Here is a 17,012-nt window from a genome sequence, read left to right on the forward strand (position 1 = left end):
AATGTCAACCTCCGAGCGCTCAATTCAATAGGCACAACAGAGCAAATTGCTGATGGATTCTTGCTGCATTTGATACTGTCAAAGTTTGAAAACGAGTCCCAAGCCAAATGGGAAGACGAATTTCAGCCAGACAAGACCAGAAAGCGCTTAGCAAACTCACTCAAAACCTGGATTCAACAACCTTGAGCAACAGTGACGGCTTTGAATTCCCAACCTGGAATGATCTTTGCACATTCATGGAGAGGCGTTGTAAAACTCTCAACATCATCGAAGCTAAATCTCACCGCAGTTCGACATCAGCCATTACATCGCAATCGCAGCAAAGACCACAACAATTGCAGTCGCATCATTTCACCAAAACAAGAACCCAAGAAGCATTATTCAAGAATTCATCTTTGCTTACGACCAACTCGCCTACAACCTCGACCTGTGTTTTTTGTGACCAACCATCGCACAATGCATTCAGCTGTGAAAAGTTTATGAATATGTCACCAATTAATCGCTTCAAGCTCGCCAAGGAATTGAAATTGTGCCTTAATTGCTTACGAGCACGTCATACAATACAGAATTGCAACTCTACAAACAAATGCCAAAAATGTGGTAGCATTCATCACACCTTGCTGCATCGTGAGCACATTATACCTGACATTTCTCAGCCTCCTGCGCCATCAACCGCAGTTGTCCAGCAAATTGCACAAAATCAAACTAATCAACACCCTTTGTCTTCATCTACTTCTTTACAGGTAAGCCATACTGACAACGTCAATCGAGATGCGGGCTACGTATTACTTGCTACTGCACTTGTTAATCTTTCCAATAAAGGAGGTACATCTGTAGTTGGTCGAACACTACTCGATTCATGCTCCCAAATGAATTTCATCACTGAGCATATTGCACAGTACCTCAAGTTGAATCGCAGTCGCACTTACCTAGACGTCAATGGAATTGGACAAGTTAGCACCATTGCTTACCAAAGGGCATAGCTATGCGTTTCATCACTCAATAATTCATTTAAGGTATATCTAGATGTAATTATACTTCCAGGAATCACGTCACCTCAACCAAGTCGTCATCTAAACATCAAAAACTGGAAAATTCCCACCAATGCTCACTTATCTGATCCTCGATTCAATCAACCTGGTACTGTTGACTGTCTTATCGGCGCAGGGATTTACTTTGATCTACTACAAGTGGGTCAAATAAAATTAGGAGAACATCTACCAAGTCTACAGAAGACATCACTGGGATGGGTTGTAGGTGGTACAATCAAGAATAATCCAGAACACACATCCTCGTTAGACATCGCACCAGTTGGACCAAAATCACCTAGCATCAACTATGCCTGTTTCACCACTACTACTACACCACTGAAAGACGAACTCCTACAAAGGCTTTGGATTATCGAAGACAATTATGCATCAACAAAGGAACTCTCAATAGAAGAAGAGGAATATGAGACATTCTTCAAATCCACAACAACACGGTGCCCATTGACCAACACATTCATCGTACGATTGCCATTTCGTGAGGATCGCACATCGTTCGGAAGTTCATATGAAATAGCAAAAAGGCGGTTAGTACCGATTGAGCATAAAATATATCGTTCTCCATCTCTACAGAAAGATTATTGTCACTTCATTGATGAGTACGCAAGATTAGGTCACATGTGCAAATTGGATGCAGCAGAGGCTATTCACAAGAACGTTAACTACATTCCTCATCATAGTGTCCTGAAGCCTGATAGCTCAACAACCAAATTGCGCGTCGTTTTCGACGCATCGTGTAAAACATCATCAGGCAAATCGTTGAATGACATTCTGAAGGTCGGTCCAACTCTTCAAGATGACATCTTCACCATCCTCGTTCGCTTTCGCACCTATCGTTTCGTATTAATGGCAGATATAACCCAAATGTATCGACAAATTCTGGTGAGTTCTAAAGATACTAAGTCGCAATGTATTTTATGGCGTAACTCCAAAACGAAGGCAATCGAAACCTATAAGCTAAAAACAGTTACCTATGGTACCAGTTGTGCCCCATACTAAGCAGTGAGATGTCTTCGATTACTAGCAGAAGAAAATTCACAACAGTTTCCTATCGGTTCTGCCATTACACTGCGTGATTTCTACGTGGATAACTTGATGTCAGGTGCTAATGATCGCAGTGAGGTAATCAAAATCAAAGAGGAGACGACTAACTTGCTCCTGATTGCAGGCTTTCACCTTCGAAAATGGGCATCTAATGATCCCACCATTATAGCAGACATTCCAGAAGAAGATAAGGAATCTTTCATTGTTCTAGGAGACAGTGAAATCATCAAAGCTCTTGGAATGGGATAGGATCCAAAGGAAGACACCTTTCGTTTCAACTACATCGAGTCTCCAAGTCGCAAATCAAATAAACGCACTATTCTTTCGCAAATTTCGCAATTCTATATTCACTTGGCCTCATGAATCCCTTCATCGTAAAGGCAAAGATCTTCATGCAAACACTTTGGAAACTCAAACTACATTGGGATGAGAGTCTTCCAGAAGATCTTCACACTCAATGGTTGGAATATAGGAATCACCTTAATGACATACTCCAAATAAAAATCCCTCGGTATGCACCACTTTGCAATTCTAACACACAAATCCATGGTTTTTCAGATGGTAGTACCAAGGCCTATGGAGCATGCGTTTACATCAGAACAATTAGCGAAGATGGAGCGATCTCATCGAACTTGGTTTGTGCAAAATCAAGAGTAGCACCGATTAAAGAGAGAACAATTCCCAAACTTGAACTTTGTGCAGCGCTGCTACTTGTCGAACTTCTGGACAGAGTCACAAGCATTCTTGGGAAAGAGGAAATGCAAACCTTTTGCTGGATGGATTCAACGATCGACCTGGCTTGGCTAGCATCTGAACCATGTCGATGGACCACCTTCGTGAGCAACCGAGTCGCAAAAATCCAAAGATTCCCACATTTCATCTGGTTTCTCGAGGAGTATTTCTATATGCGCTTAATGGTAACAAGTTTTGGTTTCAAGGTCCTAACTTTCTGTTGTTATCTGAATTAGATTGGCCCAAACTTCACAACAAAACCAACGAAGAAGAGATTTCTGAAGAACGAAAACAAGTTATAGTCCTTTTTGCACAGCGCACTTTTGACATTATCTTAAACTGCAAATATTATACAAATTTACCCAAATTAATTCGCATATTTTGTTACGTTCGCAGGCACATTAACAACCGTGTCTTAAAAAAAACCAGGTCAAAAATCAATGGACCTATAACAGCACAAGAATTTGACGAAACTCTGATGTGTCTGCTCTGTACAGTACAACATAATACCTTTGCCGAGGAAATCTACAACCTTAAAATGGGATAGCGTCTTCAATCAAATCTACAACAACTTTCACCCTTCATCAAAGATGGACTCGTCCGAGTCAGAGGGAGAATTGAAAACTCTCCACTACCATATGATGCAAAGCACCCGATTTTGCTGCCAAAATCCCATCCATTCATCTACTCTCTCATTCGTCATTATCATTTTACAAACAAACATGCTGCGCCTCAAACACTACATAACATCTTGAGGCAACGATTCTGGATTCTGAACGTCAAAGGCACCATACGGAAGATTGTTTACCGATGCAACATGTGCAACGAGAACGTCCTCGAAGGCTCTCGTCCCTGCCTCTCGAAACTTCCTTTCCAGGAGGGGCACTTCATACTTCCAGTCTAGTGGGATATTTTGAGATGTGTTCAGTGGGATATTTTGAGATGTGTTCAGTGGGATATTTTGGGATGTGTTCAGTGGGATATTTTGAGATGTGTTCAGTGGGATATTTTCTTAATTACTATAGGTCCGTTCACATTTCTACCTTTGTAGTAGTAGGTAGTGTGTTCAGACTTTTATCTTAAAAGTAGTTCAGTAATCCATCGTTACATTGCCCCCCTCTTAGGATTGTTCGTCCCGAACAACTCCATTGCTTCTTTCACCATTATAACGATGTAAACGGTCACAATGAACTACCTTTAGTTTGCTTCCACGTCGTTAATTCTGGTTATTACTGTGTAAGGGCCTTCCCAGTTTTGTTGTAGCTTGGGTGATAGTCCCTTTTGTCGGTGGGGATTGTAAAACCACACAAGTTCTCCTTCTTGAAACCCTGTTGCTGTCGCTCGTGCGTCATATCTTGTTTTCATCCTGTCACTAGACGCTTTTATATTTGTCCTTGTCCGTTGGTGAATGTCAGCCAGTGTTCCTTTCAGGTTATCTACGTACTCATCCATTTCATGTGGCTCGTTTGGAACACTTCCAAATTTTATCTCACTTGGCAGGCGTATTTTTGAGCCAAATAGGACTTACGATGGTGTATGTCCAGTAGAACTATGTGTTGCACTTCTATAAGCCATCAAGAATAATGGAATATGTCGGTCCCAGTCTCGTTGATTATCATTGACTACTTTTGACAGGTGTTCCTTAAGTGTCCTGTTAAATCGCTCAACCATCCCATCAGATTGTGGATGAAGCGGTGTTGTTCGCGTCTTCTTGATGCCAAGGAGTGAGCAAATCTCTTGAAAGATCTTAGATTCGAAGTTCCTTCCTTGGTCGGAATGAAGTTCCATGGGTACTCCGAACCTGCTCACCCAATGAAAGACGATCTTATCCATAACTGTTTTGGTTTCCTGGTTTGGAATGGCAAATACCTCAGGCCATTTGCTGAAGTAGTCCATCATTACAAGGATGTACCGATTTCCGTTGTTGGTTTCGGGAAAAGGACCTGCTACGTCTATTGCAATTCTCTCAAAAGGTGCACCCACGTTGTACTGCTGCATCTAGCTGGTCCTTTGCTAGCGGCACAAGTATCACATTTTCGGCACCACTTTTCAACGTCTTCTCTCATACGTAACCAGTAGAATTGCTGTCGTAGCTTTTCCAGCGTCTTGTTGATGCCTAAATGGCCTCCAGAAATTCCACCGTGCATCTCTCGGAGAACATCATTTACCTTTGACTGAGGTACGACTAGCTGCATTACATAGGATTTACCATCTGCGGATTCCCACTTACGCCTGAGTAGCCCTTCTTGCACATGAAGTGAGTTCCATTGTGCCCAATATGCTTTTAGAGTGGGGCTTCGGTCGGAGATGTGGGCCCATTCTGGTTTCTCTTGATGTTCCTTCCATGCAAGGATGGGTTCGATGTCCGAATCTTCTTGTTGGGCCATTCTGAGTTCTTCATTACTCCAGCCGCAAATGGGATCAGCTCTCGTTCTTCTAACAGCGACAACTTCCTTTTCGTCTAGTCGTGTGCAATGCTTGCAATCTTGCTTGCACGGGCGCCGAGATAATGCGTCTGCATTTGAATGCAGCTTTCCTCTTCGATGTTGAATCTGACATTGATACGTCTGAAGTATCTCGATCCATCTTGCTACTTGACCCTCTGGATTTTTGAAGTTCAAAAGCCAATTTAGCGCACCATGATCTGTGCGAAGAAGGAACTTCTGTCCATAGATGTACTTATGGAAGTGCTTTGTTGCCAATACCAGAGCTAGAAGTTCCCTTCTGGTCACGCAATAATTTATTTCTTGTTTCGAGAGTACCTTGCTGAAATAGGCAACGACCTTTTCTTCTCCGTCGTGAACTTGCGATAAAACAGCACCAACTCCAACATTACTTGCATCTGCGTCAATGATGAATTGTTTGCCTGGAGTCGGATAGGCCAGCACAGGAGCTTCACATAACCGCAGCTTTAGTTCCTGAAAGCTTTTCTCACACTCACCTGACCATTTAAAGGGTTTACCCTTCTCCGTAAGTTGGTGCAAGCTTTTGGCTATTCTCGCAAAATCCTTCACAAATCGTCGATAGTACGTTGCCAGACCCAGGAAACTCCGAAGTTGATGCTTGTCCTGAGGGGTTGGCCAGTTCTTCACAGTGTCAACTTTTTCAGGATCAGTCTTCACTCCTTGGGATGAGATGATATGCCCCAAATATTTAACCTCGGTCTTGAAAAGTGCACATTTCTTTGGATTCAACTTAAGATGTGCTTCTCGTAGCCTCTGGAATACAGCCTTTAGGTTTTCACAATGGTCATCAAATGTTTTTCCGTAAACGATGACATCATCCAAATAGACTAGGCAAGATTTCCAGGTTAAGAGCACACGAAATACCAGCTCATAGTGTGGAGGCAGCATCCGTCACAACCACTGCAAATCTTTCGATTAAGCACTGTAACGTATGGTACGTCTCCGGCGCCATTTTTGGTGATACGGCGTTTAAAGATGTTGGGCGATGCTAACGAGTCTTCTTTCCCTACGGGGTCAGATGTTATTCGAAAAGATTTTTACGTTGATGATCTCTTAACTGGTGCCGATAATCTCGAAACACTTAAAATAATGAAATTCGAGATTCAAGAAATCCTTACAAAAGGAGGGTTTCAATTAGCCAAATGGTTTTCAAATCATCCAGAGTATCTAAATACTGAGAGTTCTGAAAAATCAATAAATTTTAATGATTCAGACTACACAAAAACTCTGGGAATTTGTTGGCACCCTAAAGAAGATACATTTAGCTTCAATTTTGACAATAATTTCCATGATCTACGAGCTACTACGAGAAACATACTATCAGTTTCCGCTCGTCTTTTCGATCCTCTTGGATTGTTATGCCCCATAGTAACCAAAGCAAAAATCTTATTACAAGAGCTTTGGATAGCAAAAATTGATTGGGATGAGTTGATTCCATTGCGCCTTGATACCAGTTGGCAAAATTTCAAAACTAATTTATCTCAACTTGGCGAGATAAAACTACCTAGATTTGTCGAAACTCATTCGAACGCAAAAATTCAAGTTCATGGGTTTGCCGATGCTTCGACGAGAGCTTACGGTTGTTGTATTTACATCCGAAGCCAAAGCACGGCCGGTATCAAGTCGACGCTATTAACTGCAAAGTCTAGGGTGGCCCTTTTGAAAACAAAATCGATCCCTCGAATAGAACTTTGCGCAGCGCATACTCTTGCTAAGTTATGGACAAGAGTAGAGGCAATGTTGAGTCTTGACGTTGAACAAGTTATTTTTTGGACCGATTCCGAAATAACTTTGCATTGGATAAAAACACATCCATCTACGCTTACAACTTTTGTAGCAAATCGAGTGTCCGACATCCAAGAGTGGGCACAAAAAGTATCATGGAGACATGTACCAACAAAACAAAATCCAGCAGACATTCTGTCAAGAGGCTGTAATGTTGAAGAAATCAATGCGTCAATATGGTTCAAAGGTCCACAGTTCTTATTGAACGAACAATCATCGTGGCCGGTCAATTCGCATTTTGAGTTGTCTCCAGAAGATGAAGCCTTAGAAAAACGTAAAACAAATATGGTTCTAATAGCAGTAGAAAAACCTCGAACTAAACTTCTAGATTTTATAGAAGAATAGTCGAAATCGTCCAAAGTTATGAATTTCCAGAAGAAATTGAAAAACTTCGTAGGAAAATAACTCTTCAAAATAGTATTCAAAAACTAAATCCGTTTATTCATGACTTTCAAGAAAACGAATTTTCATTGGTCGTCTTTTGAACGCCCTAATTGAATATGATGCAAAATTCCCACTTTTGTTAACCAAAAATTCACCATTTGTAAAAACGTACTTAACGTATTTGCATCAAAAAATTGCCATGCTGGACCTCAAGCTATGGTGGCATTGCTTCGAGAAAAAATTTGGCTAATAAATGCCAAAGAAGCTTGCCAAAAGGTTGTGCGACAATGTATTAATTGCTTTAAGTACAAACCGAAATTACTTACCCAAATCATGGGTAATCTACCAGCGGATCGATTGCGAGCGCAACGACCGTTTTTAGTATGTGGAGTAGATTTCTGTGGCCCGGTAAATACCACTCTTAAAATTCGTGGCCGGCCGCCGAATAAAACTTATATTTGCGTTTTTGTTTGTTTCGCCTCCAAAGCTGTACATATTGAATTAGCTTCTAATTTGTCGTCTGAATGTTTTATTCTCGCCCTCAAAAGGTTTATCTGTCGCCGAGGGATTCTGAAAACGATGTATTGCGACAACGGGACGAACTTTGTCGGAGCTCGGACGATCTTGAGGGAGATTCAAGAGGAGATGGAGAGAGGCGCAGAAGCCGTTCAACGGTACGCGGCAGAGGAAGGCTTCAGCTTCGCCTTGATACCGCCCAGGGCGAAAACGCTGTTACAGCGTACCGTGGCCACTAAGCGCCGATCCCAACGACGGAGAAGCCCTCACACCAGCGCATCTGCTAATAGGCAGCAGCTTACGATCGCTGCCCCCAGAACCAGTGCCGGAACGGCAAACGGGTTGCTTAAAAAGATGGCATCTTCTATGCTGGCTCAAGCAGCAGTTCTGGCAGAAGTGGTCCAGGGAGTATCTGCTTGGCCTACAAGCGCGATCCAAGTGGGTACTGGAGCAGCCCAATCTCGTCGTGGGCAAACTCGTCCTTATCCACGAGGACAACTCACCACCTCAGCGGTGGAAAACAGGACGAGTTATAGGGGTCGTCGAAGGGCAGGACGGCAAGGTCAGGGTCGCCGACGTCAAAACGTCCAACGGCGTGCTTAGACGCCCAATCGTAAAACTGGCCCCCCTTCCCGATGAAGACTCTTGAAGACTACAGCCTTTCAACGTGGCCGGTGTTTCGACAAACGAACCTTTTTTAAAAAATGAATTGAATTTTTGAATTATATAAAATGAATTAAACTATAAAATATTACTTTAAATTTGAATTAATGTATTTGTTTACAAAATTAACTATTGTGAACTAAAAATAATTGGTCTAAAATTCAAATCTCCCGCCCATCCGGCCATATTTATTTTTAGTTCACAATAGTTAATTTTTTAAACAAAATGGTAGTAAAGAAGAGATTCTAGTTATCAGGAAGAAATCATTAATGTTATAATTCTTCTTATTTTTATAAATCTGTTTAAAAAAGTTCTAGTTTAGCTTTTTTTGTGGCCCATCAAGATTTAGATCTCGCTGTTTTGGCCCCTAGGAACCACGGAGTTTGACATGCCTGGTTTACAACAACAAAAAGCTATCCGATAGCTTTATGTTAACTGTTTGAACGTGGCCATTTTGTATCTGCTTGTAATGAGCAGCTCCGCTCTTATCTCATGTTTTTTTTTATTAAAAAAAAACTCTAATTTAAGTGCCGATATGACTAGCCACCGCGGTGGCTTACGGTGCACCGCAAGTGCCATCATACTCGGTGTAAATGGGAAAGAGGCGTGGGATAATTTAATTAATTAATTAAAATTTTGGTAAGTCTTATGATTTTGGGAAAAATGTTTCTGTTTGTTATTGTTATAATGATTATTGTTATTATTTTTATTTTTGTGGGAGTAATATATCTCCGTGAAAAGAGCTCTTTGCTCGTTTGATTCTATTTCTTAGGCTGCGGCCAAGGCGTTTGGCAGGTCTATTGGTGTCATTGAATGAATAATATTCGACAGTAAGGGGGTTTAACCCCGTTATAAATACGCGAAGAGCGTATGCTCTATTTTTCGCATTCAGTTCTTTTGTTACTGAACTGTCGGTTCCGTTTGTCATAATGGTTTTATTGGTGAATAAATTTAACTTTTCGCTAACGGAGTTGTAGAAATCTACAACTGACATATTATTTTGGCGAGGAACACTGAGTTCTTCTTCTTCAATATGGATAGGCCTTCTATCCGAATAGGCAAAATCTAAGCGAGCTATAATAGCTTCGAAATTGAGCACGGTGACATGATTGGCATTTGCTGTTATCTTATTTCCCATTGGCTTCTCGCCAACTTACATACGCAGTGTGCTTACCAGAAAATTTTGGAAGACTTTTTATGACATCTTGTGTCGCTTCGCATTTTATTTTTACGTCGATTTTTTGAGTCTCGTATTCGAGGACTTTCTTTATTTGTTGTTTCGAGCTCTTGTTTTAGCTTAGATATCTCAACAAGAAGTGTGTGGGAAACGGTATAAGAAAAAAAAAAATTGAATTGATTATTAACTAAAAAACTAGTAACTAAACTTAAAATAAAAAAAAATTAATAAAAAACAAAAAAAAAAACAAAAACATAAAACTAAAAAAATATATATAATAATCTTGAGAGATCGACATCAGATTTTTCTTTCTTAACTTTGTAAAATCACTTTGGGGGAAATTTAAGCTTTTAATACTTTCCCATGTTTTTTAGACCATAAGCTTCATGAGGCCTGGTTCTACTTAATCTCCAAACATGATTTCTTATATTCAAAACGGACACCATTACAGAATTAGTATGACTTTGCAGTCTCTGATTGTGCGATACAGCGTATTTTTTAACAACTTCTGTAACCATTTCTATTTGTAAGTCGCGATGTAGGGCGCTATTTCTTATGTACCAAGGTGCATTAACTATTCCACGAAGGACTTTGTTTTGGAATTTTTGGATGATTTCGGTATTTTTTTTCTTTGTACAGTAGAGTGGAGCGTTTTTGGACTTTTCTTTCAGATCACTGCGTGCAACTCATGGTTTATGCCTTGTGCTCTTCTGAACATATTCTGATACTTTTTTTTTATTCGACAATGGAAAAATAAAAATCGGGAAGCCTCTGAAGATTGCTCGTATTTCACGAAAATCGATATTTTATGAGGAGTTAGAACCCATTTGAATTGACTTAATCTTTTTCATTTCACTACCAACTGCTCATAACTTATGCTGAGTGATCTCTAGTACCAGATCTGAACCCCTATTTTGAGTCGTTAATGGAAAAAACGAAATCGGGAAGGCTCCGAAAAATGCACATTTTCGCAAAAATTCAGATTTTTTAAATTGTATAAAATCCCACCCAGAACAAATTTCTTTTAGAACTTGTTTGTATTTGCTATATTTGTGAGAACCTCATTGAACCTTATAAGCTATGGAGCACTCAAACTGCGAACTTTTCTGTAATATTGACGTCGGTCGTTTATGGGGGATTTAAGAAAATGCTACTTTGACATCCCCTGACCCATTTCAATAGAATTTTAAACTCTAATACTACACTTAAAAACTTCGTTAATAAATTTAATTTTTATATATAACACTAACCTTTGTAACTGCGTTTAATTTATGTCGATATCTTAGTTCAATCCTTAGATATTTGACATTTAGGTGTTTCCATAATTCTTGCCTATACTATTTTCTTGCCCATGCTAAATCTTTATTTCGAAGTCAAAATGGCGTAATAATTATACCGTTTAACGATTTATTTTTATGAATTTAACAATATTAAAAACAAAAGTTTGTGGAAAACAAAAGATTGTATGGTATTTAAGAAAACCGTCTGCAGGTAAAGTTAAAAAAAAATTAAGCATGGGCAAGAATTATGGAAACACCTAAATGTCAAATATCTAAGGATTGAACTAAGATATCGACATAAATTAAACGCAGTTACAAAGGTTAGTGTTATATATAAAAATTAAATTTATTAACGAAGTTTTTAAGTGTAGTATTAGAGTTTAAAATTCTATTGAAATGGGTCAGGGGATGTCAAAGTAGCATTTTCTTAAATCCCCCATAAACGACGTCAATATTATAGAAAAGTTCTCAGTTTGAGTGCTCCATAGCTTATAAGGTTCAATGAGGTTCTCACAAATATAGCAAATACAAACAAGTTGTAAAAGAAATTTGTTCTGGGTGGGATTTTATACAATTTAAAAAATCTGAATTTTTGCGAAAATGTGCATTTTTCGGAGCCTTCCCGATTTCGTTTTTTCCATTAACGACTCAAAATAGGGGTTCAGATCTGGTACTAGAGATCACTCAGCATAAGTTATGAGCAGTTGGTAGTGAAATGAAAAAGATTAAGTCAATTCAGATGGGTTCTAACTCCTCATAAAATATCGATTTTCGTGAAATACGAGCAATCTTCAGAGGCTTCCCGATTTTTATTTTTCCATTGTCGAATAAAAAAAAAGTATCAGAATATGTTCAGAAGAGCACAAGGCATAAACCATGAGTTGCACGCAGTGATCTGAAAGAAAAGTCCAAAAACGCTCCACTCTATTGTACAGCCCCATAATTGGATTCCATAGGTCCAAACAGGCTTTAGTATTTGATTATACAGCATTATTTTGTTTTGGGTTGATAAATCAGAGTTGTTACCAAGTAACCAGTACATTTTTCTATATTTCAAGTTTAGTTCTTCTCTTTTCTTTTTGATATGCTCTTTCCACTTTAGCTTTGCATTCAAACTCATTCCAAGTTATTTGGCCGTATTGGCGTAAGGTACAGCTTGATTATTAATGAATATTGGAATATTATTTATCTTTATAATAACTGATAAAAAAAAGGAAACCCAGTACTAAAAATTGAGCCATCCTTATACATTTACTGTCTAAAATTTAAGAGAAACAAAAAAAAATAGTAGGGGAAGTGGGGGCAAGACCACCCACTTAGTGTTTGACTGTCTACAAAACTAATAAAAAACATCTTTTAAATAGAATAAAGTTTTTTTTTATTAAGTTTAATGTTGCCCCACACGGGGGTAAGACCGCCCAAATTTTGTTGGTAGAAAGACCATTTCTATTGTTTTAAATGCAGCCTATTTGTAATAATAACACAATTATGCTTTATTTTCATTAGTTCTCAATTCAGCACAAGCTTTTTGGTACCATTTGGTACACATTTTGCACTTAATCCAACAATACTTTGGATTGTATCAAGAAAACAGTTGCAGATACAAATACAATTGGCATAATCCTCTTCATCACAATCATCAATTACAGTATTGTTTGGCGCCTGTTGCTTAGCTTTTTGGAAGATGTAACGGTGAACTTCTTTTTTCACAAAGCTTTCAATTTCGCCCATGGGCGGGCGGTCTTGCCCCAGTCATATCATAATTAGATGTTCTGTATTATTTTTTTTTTTTAATTTATATTTATGACTCCTTCTTTCGCAGAAAATACTTTTAAATATTCACTTTCTATTATAAAAAAAGGAAAAGTTAAAAATTTTAATTATTTCAGTGTCAAAAATACAACTGACTTTTCACATGAACGATAACAATTTGATGAAAAATCACAAAATTTACCGTAACTCTTCGGGGTCTTAACCGAAATTGCTAAAACTAACAGACGTGATCGATCTTACCAAAGGGCACCTATTTTATATTGCAAGTGCTGCCAATTTTACTTTTTTTCATACAACATAGTACGGAAACCGTCTTGCCCCCATAGGTGGTCTTGCCCCCACTTCCCCTACATAATAATTTTATTTGTAACTATGCCCGGCAACAGCAGAAGCCAAGAATTGTGCACTTATGCAGCGGGATTAGAGAGTCTAAGTGAACCGTTGATCAAGTGGGATTCTCAGGCCACTGAAAATTTTACATACACAGTAACATAATAAAAAAAAAAAAAGAAAGAAGTTTCGTTTCTTCTGCTTTTGTCGGGACGGAGTCAGTTGGCCGATTTTAGTAGTGCGGGTCGAAAGTAAAAAAATGTTAAAACACTTACATCTAAAACCTCTAAAACTTACTTGCTAATTAAATAAAAAGGAATAAAGTAAAGAGTTTTAAAAAACTTACATCTAAAACCTCTAAGACTTACTTACTAATTAAATAAAAAGGAATAAAGTAAAAAGAGTGTTAAAAAACTTACATCTAAAACCTTTAAAACTTACCTGCTAATAAAAAAAAAGGAATAAATTAAAAAGAGTGTTAACAAACTTACATCTAAAACCTCTAAAACTTACCTGCTAATTAAAAAAAAAGAATAAAGTAAAAAAAATGTGTTAAAACTAAACCTACAAACTCAAACCCCTAAAATTTACTAAACCCAATTAACAATTTAATTAAATTAAAAAAAAAACCCTGCGTAATAGAATGTCCCCCGTTTTGTAAAACCGCAATCCTAGTGTACGTAACGTGTTTGTTGTGTTTTTATGTAATAAAAAAAATTGTAAATTAAAATTAATTGAAAAATAAAAAAAAGGTTGAATATATAGTGAAATTATAAAAAGAAAAAAAGAATATGTGAAAGAAGAGTGTTGTTCACGCAACCTTAAATTAAAAAATTAAAAAAAACGAATTTGGCATCACCAAATATCGTTAAGTTTTATTTGTGTCAGTTGGCTGCCCTTCCTTCTATTTTTCTCTCAATCATTACTGGCATTCATTTTTTCTGTCATTCGCTTTCTATCATTACTCGGCACAAGTTCGCCTCATCTATTCTTTTTTTGTAAAATAAAATTAATTATAAATTAACAAAAATAAAAGCAACGTTCTTTTTATTATAAAAAAAGAAGAAAACAAAAACCAACGAAAATTAAATCAACATATATTACAAAAAAAAGACAAACTCCCAAGTTGGACACAAGCGGCATCAAGGTGAGACATCACATTTGTCCCTGAGACAAACATTTGGTCCTAGCGAGCCACGGATTCAATTGAATTTGCGAAACTACGAATCTTCAACCACGTTTGAAGATATTTTGTCTCAATTTTTGTTGCCGCCGCCGCCATCACCATCACACAGTCACCACAAAAATTTCTTCGACCGACTACGTGTTTGCTTGTGCATTAATTTATTTGCAAAGAAAGCAGCAACCACCTCTACGTACATCAAACAACATTATTTGTGAACTTCAGCAGTCGCTGGTTTTTCAATTGTGCCACGCTGCAACATCCACACTTGCGTGCACATCAGTTTTTTATTGGGTGCATATCTTCGTCTAGACGTCAGTCGGTCGCCGTAGCAACAAGTGCATCAGCCAAGCCGCAGCAGCCACCATACGTACGTACGTGGCTGCAAAAAATTTTTGTGCGTTGTGCAAAACAATCATCGGTTCTTTTGAGAACCCAAAATAAAAAAAAAAAAAAAAGGGTACACCATTGCCTCGATTGGTGTCGGATTAAACACCATTGCATCGATTGGTGTCGGAGTTATACAGAGGAGCCAAGGAAACATCACGACAATCAAGATCTACAAGAAGAAAAATCATCAGAGCCATCAGAAGCAACCTAAAAATTCATTTAAAAAAAAATGTACAGAGTAAGTAAAGTTTTTGTGTTTTTTTTTGATATATTGATTGGCGCTTACATACACATATATATATATATATACATATAGATAAATCGTTTAATTTTTTTTCTCTACGGGAAAAGTGGCGTCACATTCTTTCTCTTTCTTTTTTTTGCATCGCGTTCTCGTTTATTGAGATTTTCTCCAGTCACACTAGGTTATTTAACTGGACAAAAAAAAAAAAAACGCAAAACGTTTTCAAAAAGTCATTTCATTTTTTTTTCAAGGTTCTTTTGAGAACCAAACTCAAAGTTTCTTTGTGCTGCTCGTGCTCCCAACAACGGTAAAAAATTTTTTGGTGTTGGCATTTATAGCGTGATTTTTAATGTACAGTTTTTTATTTGAACTGTTATTCATTTTCATTTTTAATTTACAGTTTTTTATTTGAACTGTTATTCATTTTCATTTTTTAATTTACAGTTTTTTATATGAACTGTTATTCATTTCGGTACAGTTTTTTTTCATTTTTATATTTTCTTTGTGATGGTCCCTAAATTCTCTTAAGATTTTTTCAACGCTCTTTTTAATAAAAATTATCCTGAGTTTACACATTCGCATGAAATATTCAAGGTTCTTTTGTGAACTCTTAAATTATTTCAAAATTTCTTTAATAATATTCTTTGAATATTTTGCAATTCTTCGTTTATTTTTCGAAAAGAAAAAATAAATAAATCAAATTAAACAACAAATTTGCGATAAATTATATTGGCGAATTTAAATATATTTGATATCTTTTTGAAAAGTTTTTTTTTATCTTGAACTTGTGCATTTCTTTAAACTTTTCAAATACTTTTTTTCTCAAAATAATTCGGACATTTATCATGTTTTCACCCCAGTCGCTCTCAATTTTCAAGGTTCTTTTAAGAACCCCTCGCTTTTTTCAATTAGACTTTGAAAAATTCTTTTGTTTGAATTATTTTTTGAAAGTTTTTTCAAATTAATTCTGAAAACGCAAAAATTTATTAACGTTTTCACCCAGTCGCTCTCGCTTTTCAAGGTTCTTTTGAGAACCCTTGCTTTTCTCAATTATACTGCGAAAAATTCTTTTGTTTGAAATGTTTTTTGAAAGTTTTTTCAAATTAATTCTGAAAACGCAAAAAACTTATTCACGTTTTCACCCAGTCGCTCTCAATTTTCAAGGTTCTTTTGAGACCCCTTGCTTTTCTCAATTATACTTTGAAAAATTCTTTTGTTTGAATTATTTTTTGAAAGTTTTTTCAAATTAATTCTGAAACCGCAAAATTTATTAACGTTTTCACCCAGTCGCTCTCGCTTTTTAAGGTTCTTTTGAGAACCCTTGCTTTTCTCAATTATACTTTGAAAAATTCTTTTGTTTGAATTATTTTTTGAAAGTTTTTCCAAACTAATTCTGAAAACGCAGAGGTCTACTCACGTTTTCAATCACTCTCTCTCTTTTCAAAGTTCTTTTGAGAACCCTTGCGTTTCTCAAAAATTATTTTGTCTGAATTGGTTTTTGGAAGTTTTTTCAAACTAATTCTGAAAACGCAGAAATCTATTCACGTTTCACTCATTCTTTCTCTTTTCAAAGTTCTTTTGAAAACCCTTGCGTTTCTCAAAAATTATTTTGTTTGAATTGGTTTTTGGAAGTTTTTTCAAACTAATTCTGAAAACGCAGAAATCTATTCACGTTTTCACTCATTCTTTCTCTTTTCAAAGTTCTTTTGAAAACCCTTGCGTTTCTCAAAAATTATTTTGTTTGAATTGGTTTTTGGAAGTTTTTTCAAACTAATTCTGAAAACGCAGAAATCTATTCACGTTTTCACTCATTCTCTCTCTTTTCAAAGTTCTTTTGAGAACCCTTGCGTTTCTCAAAAATTATTTTGTTTGAATTGGTTTTTTTGGAAGTTTTTTCAAACTAATTCTGAAAACGCAGAAATCTATTCACGTTTTCACTCATTCTTTCTCTTTTCAAAGTTCTTTTGAAAACCCTTGCGTTTCTCAAAAATTATTTTGTT

At 37.1% G+C, this 17,012-nt stretch overlaps 2 protein-coding genes across 2 annotated transcripts; both read left to right on the plus strand.

Moving 5' to 3' along the window:
* The first annotated feature begins 107 nt into the window (after positions 1-107).
* Positions 108-2,339, plus strand: LOC129908797 (uncharacterized). Its single transcript, XM_055985564.1, has 3 exons — positions 108-953; positions 1,017-1,928; positions 2,091-2,339. The coding sequence occupies exons 1-3, from the start codon at positions 108-110 to the stop codon at positions 2,337-2,339; spliced, it is 2,007 nt and encodes a 668-aa protein (XP_055841539.1).
* A 3,923-nt stretch (positions 2,340-6,262) lies between these two features.
* Positions 6,263-7,417, plus strand: LOC129908806 (uncharacterized). Its single transcript, XM_055985576.1, has one exon. The coding sequence runs from the start codon at positions 6,263-6,265 to the stop codon at positions 7,415-7,417; it is 1,155 nt and encodes a 384-aa protein (XP_055841551.1).
* The last annotated feature ends 9,595 nt before the right edge of the window (positions 7,418-17,012 follow it).

The sequence above is a fragment of the Episyrphus balteatus genome, chromosome 1 (assembly GCF_945859705.1).
Source record: "Episyrphus balteatus chromosome 1, idEpiBalt1.1, whole genome shotgun sequence".
In the NCBI taxonomy this organism is placed as follows: domain Eukaryota; kingdom Metazoa; phylum Arthropoda; class Insecta; order Diptera; family Syrphidae; genus Episyrphus; species Episyrphus balteatus.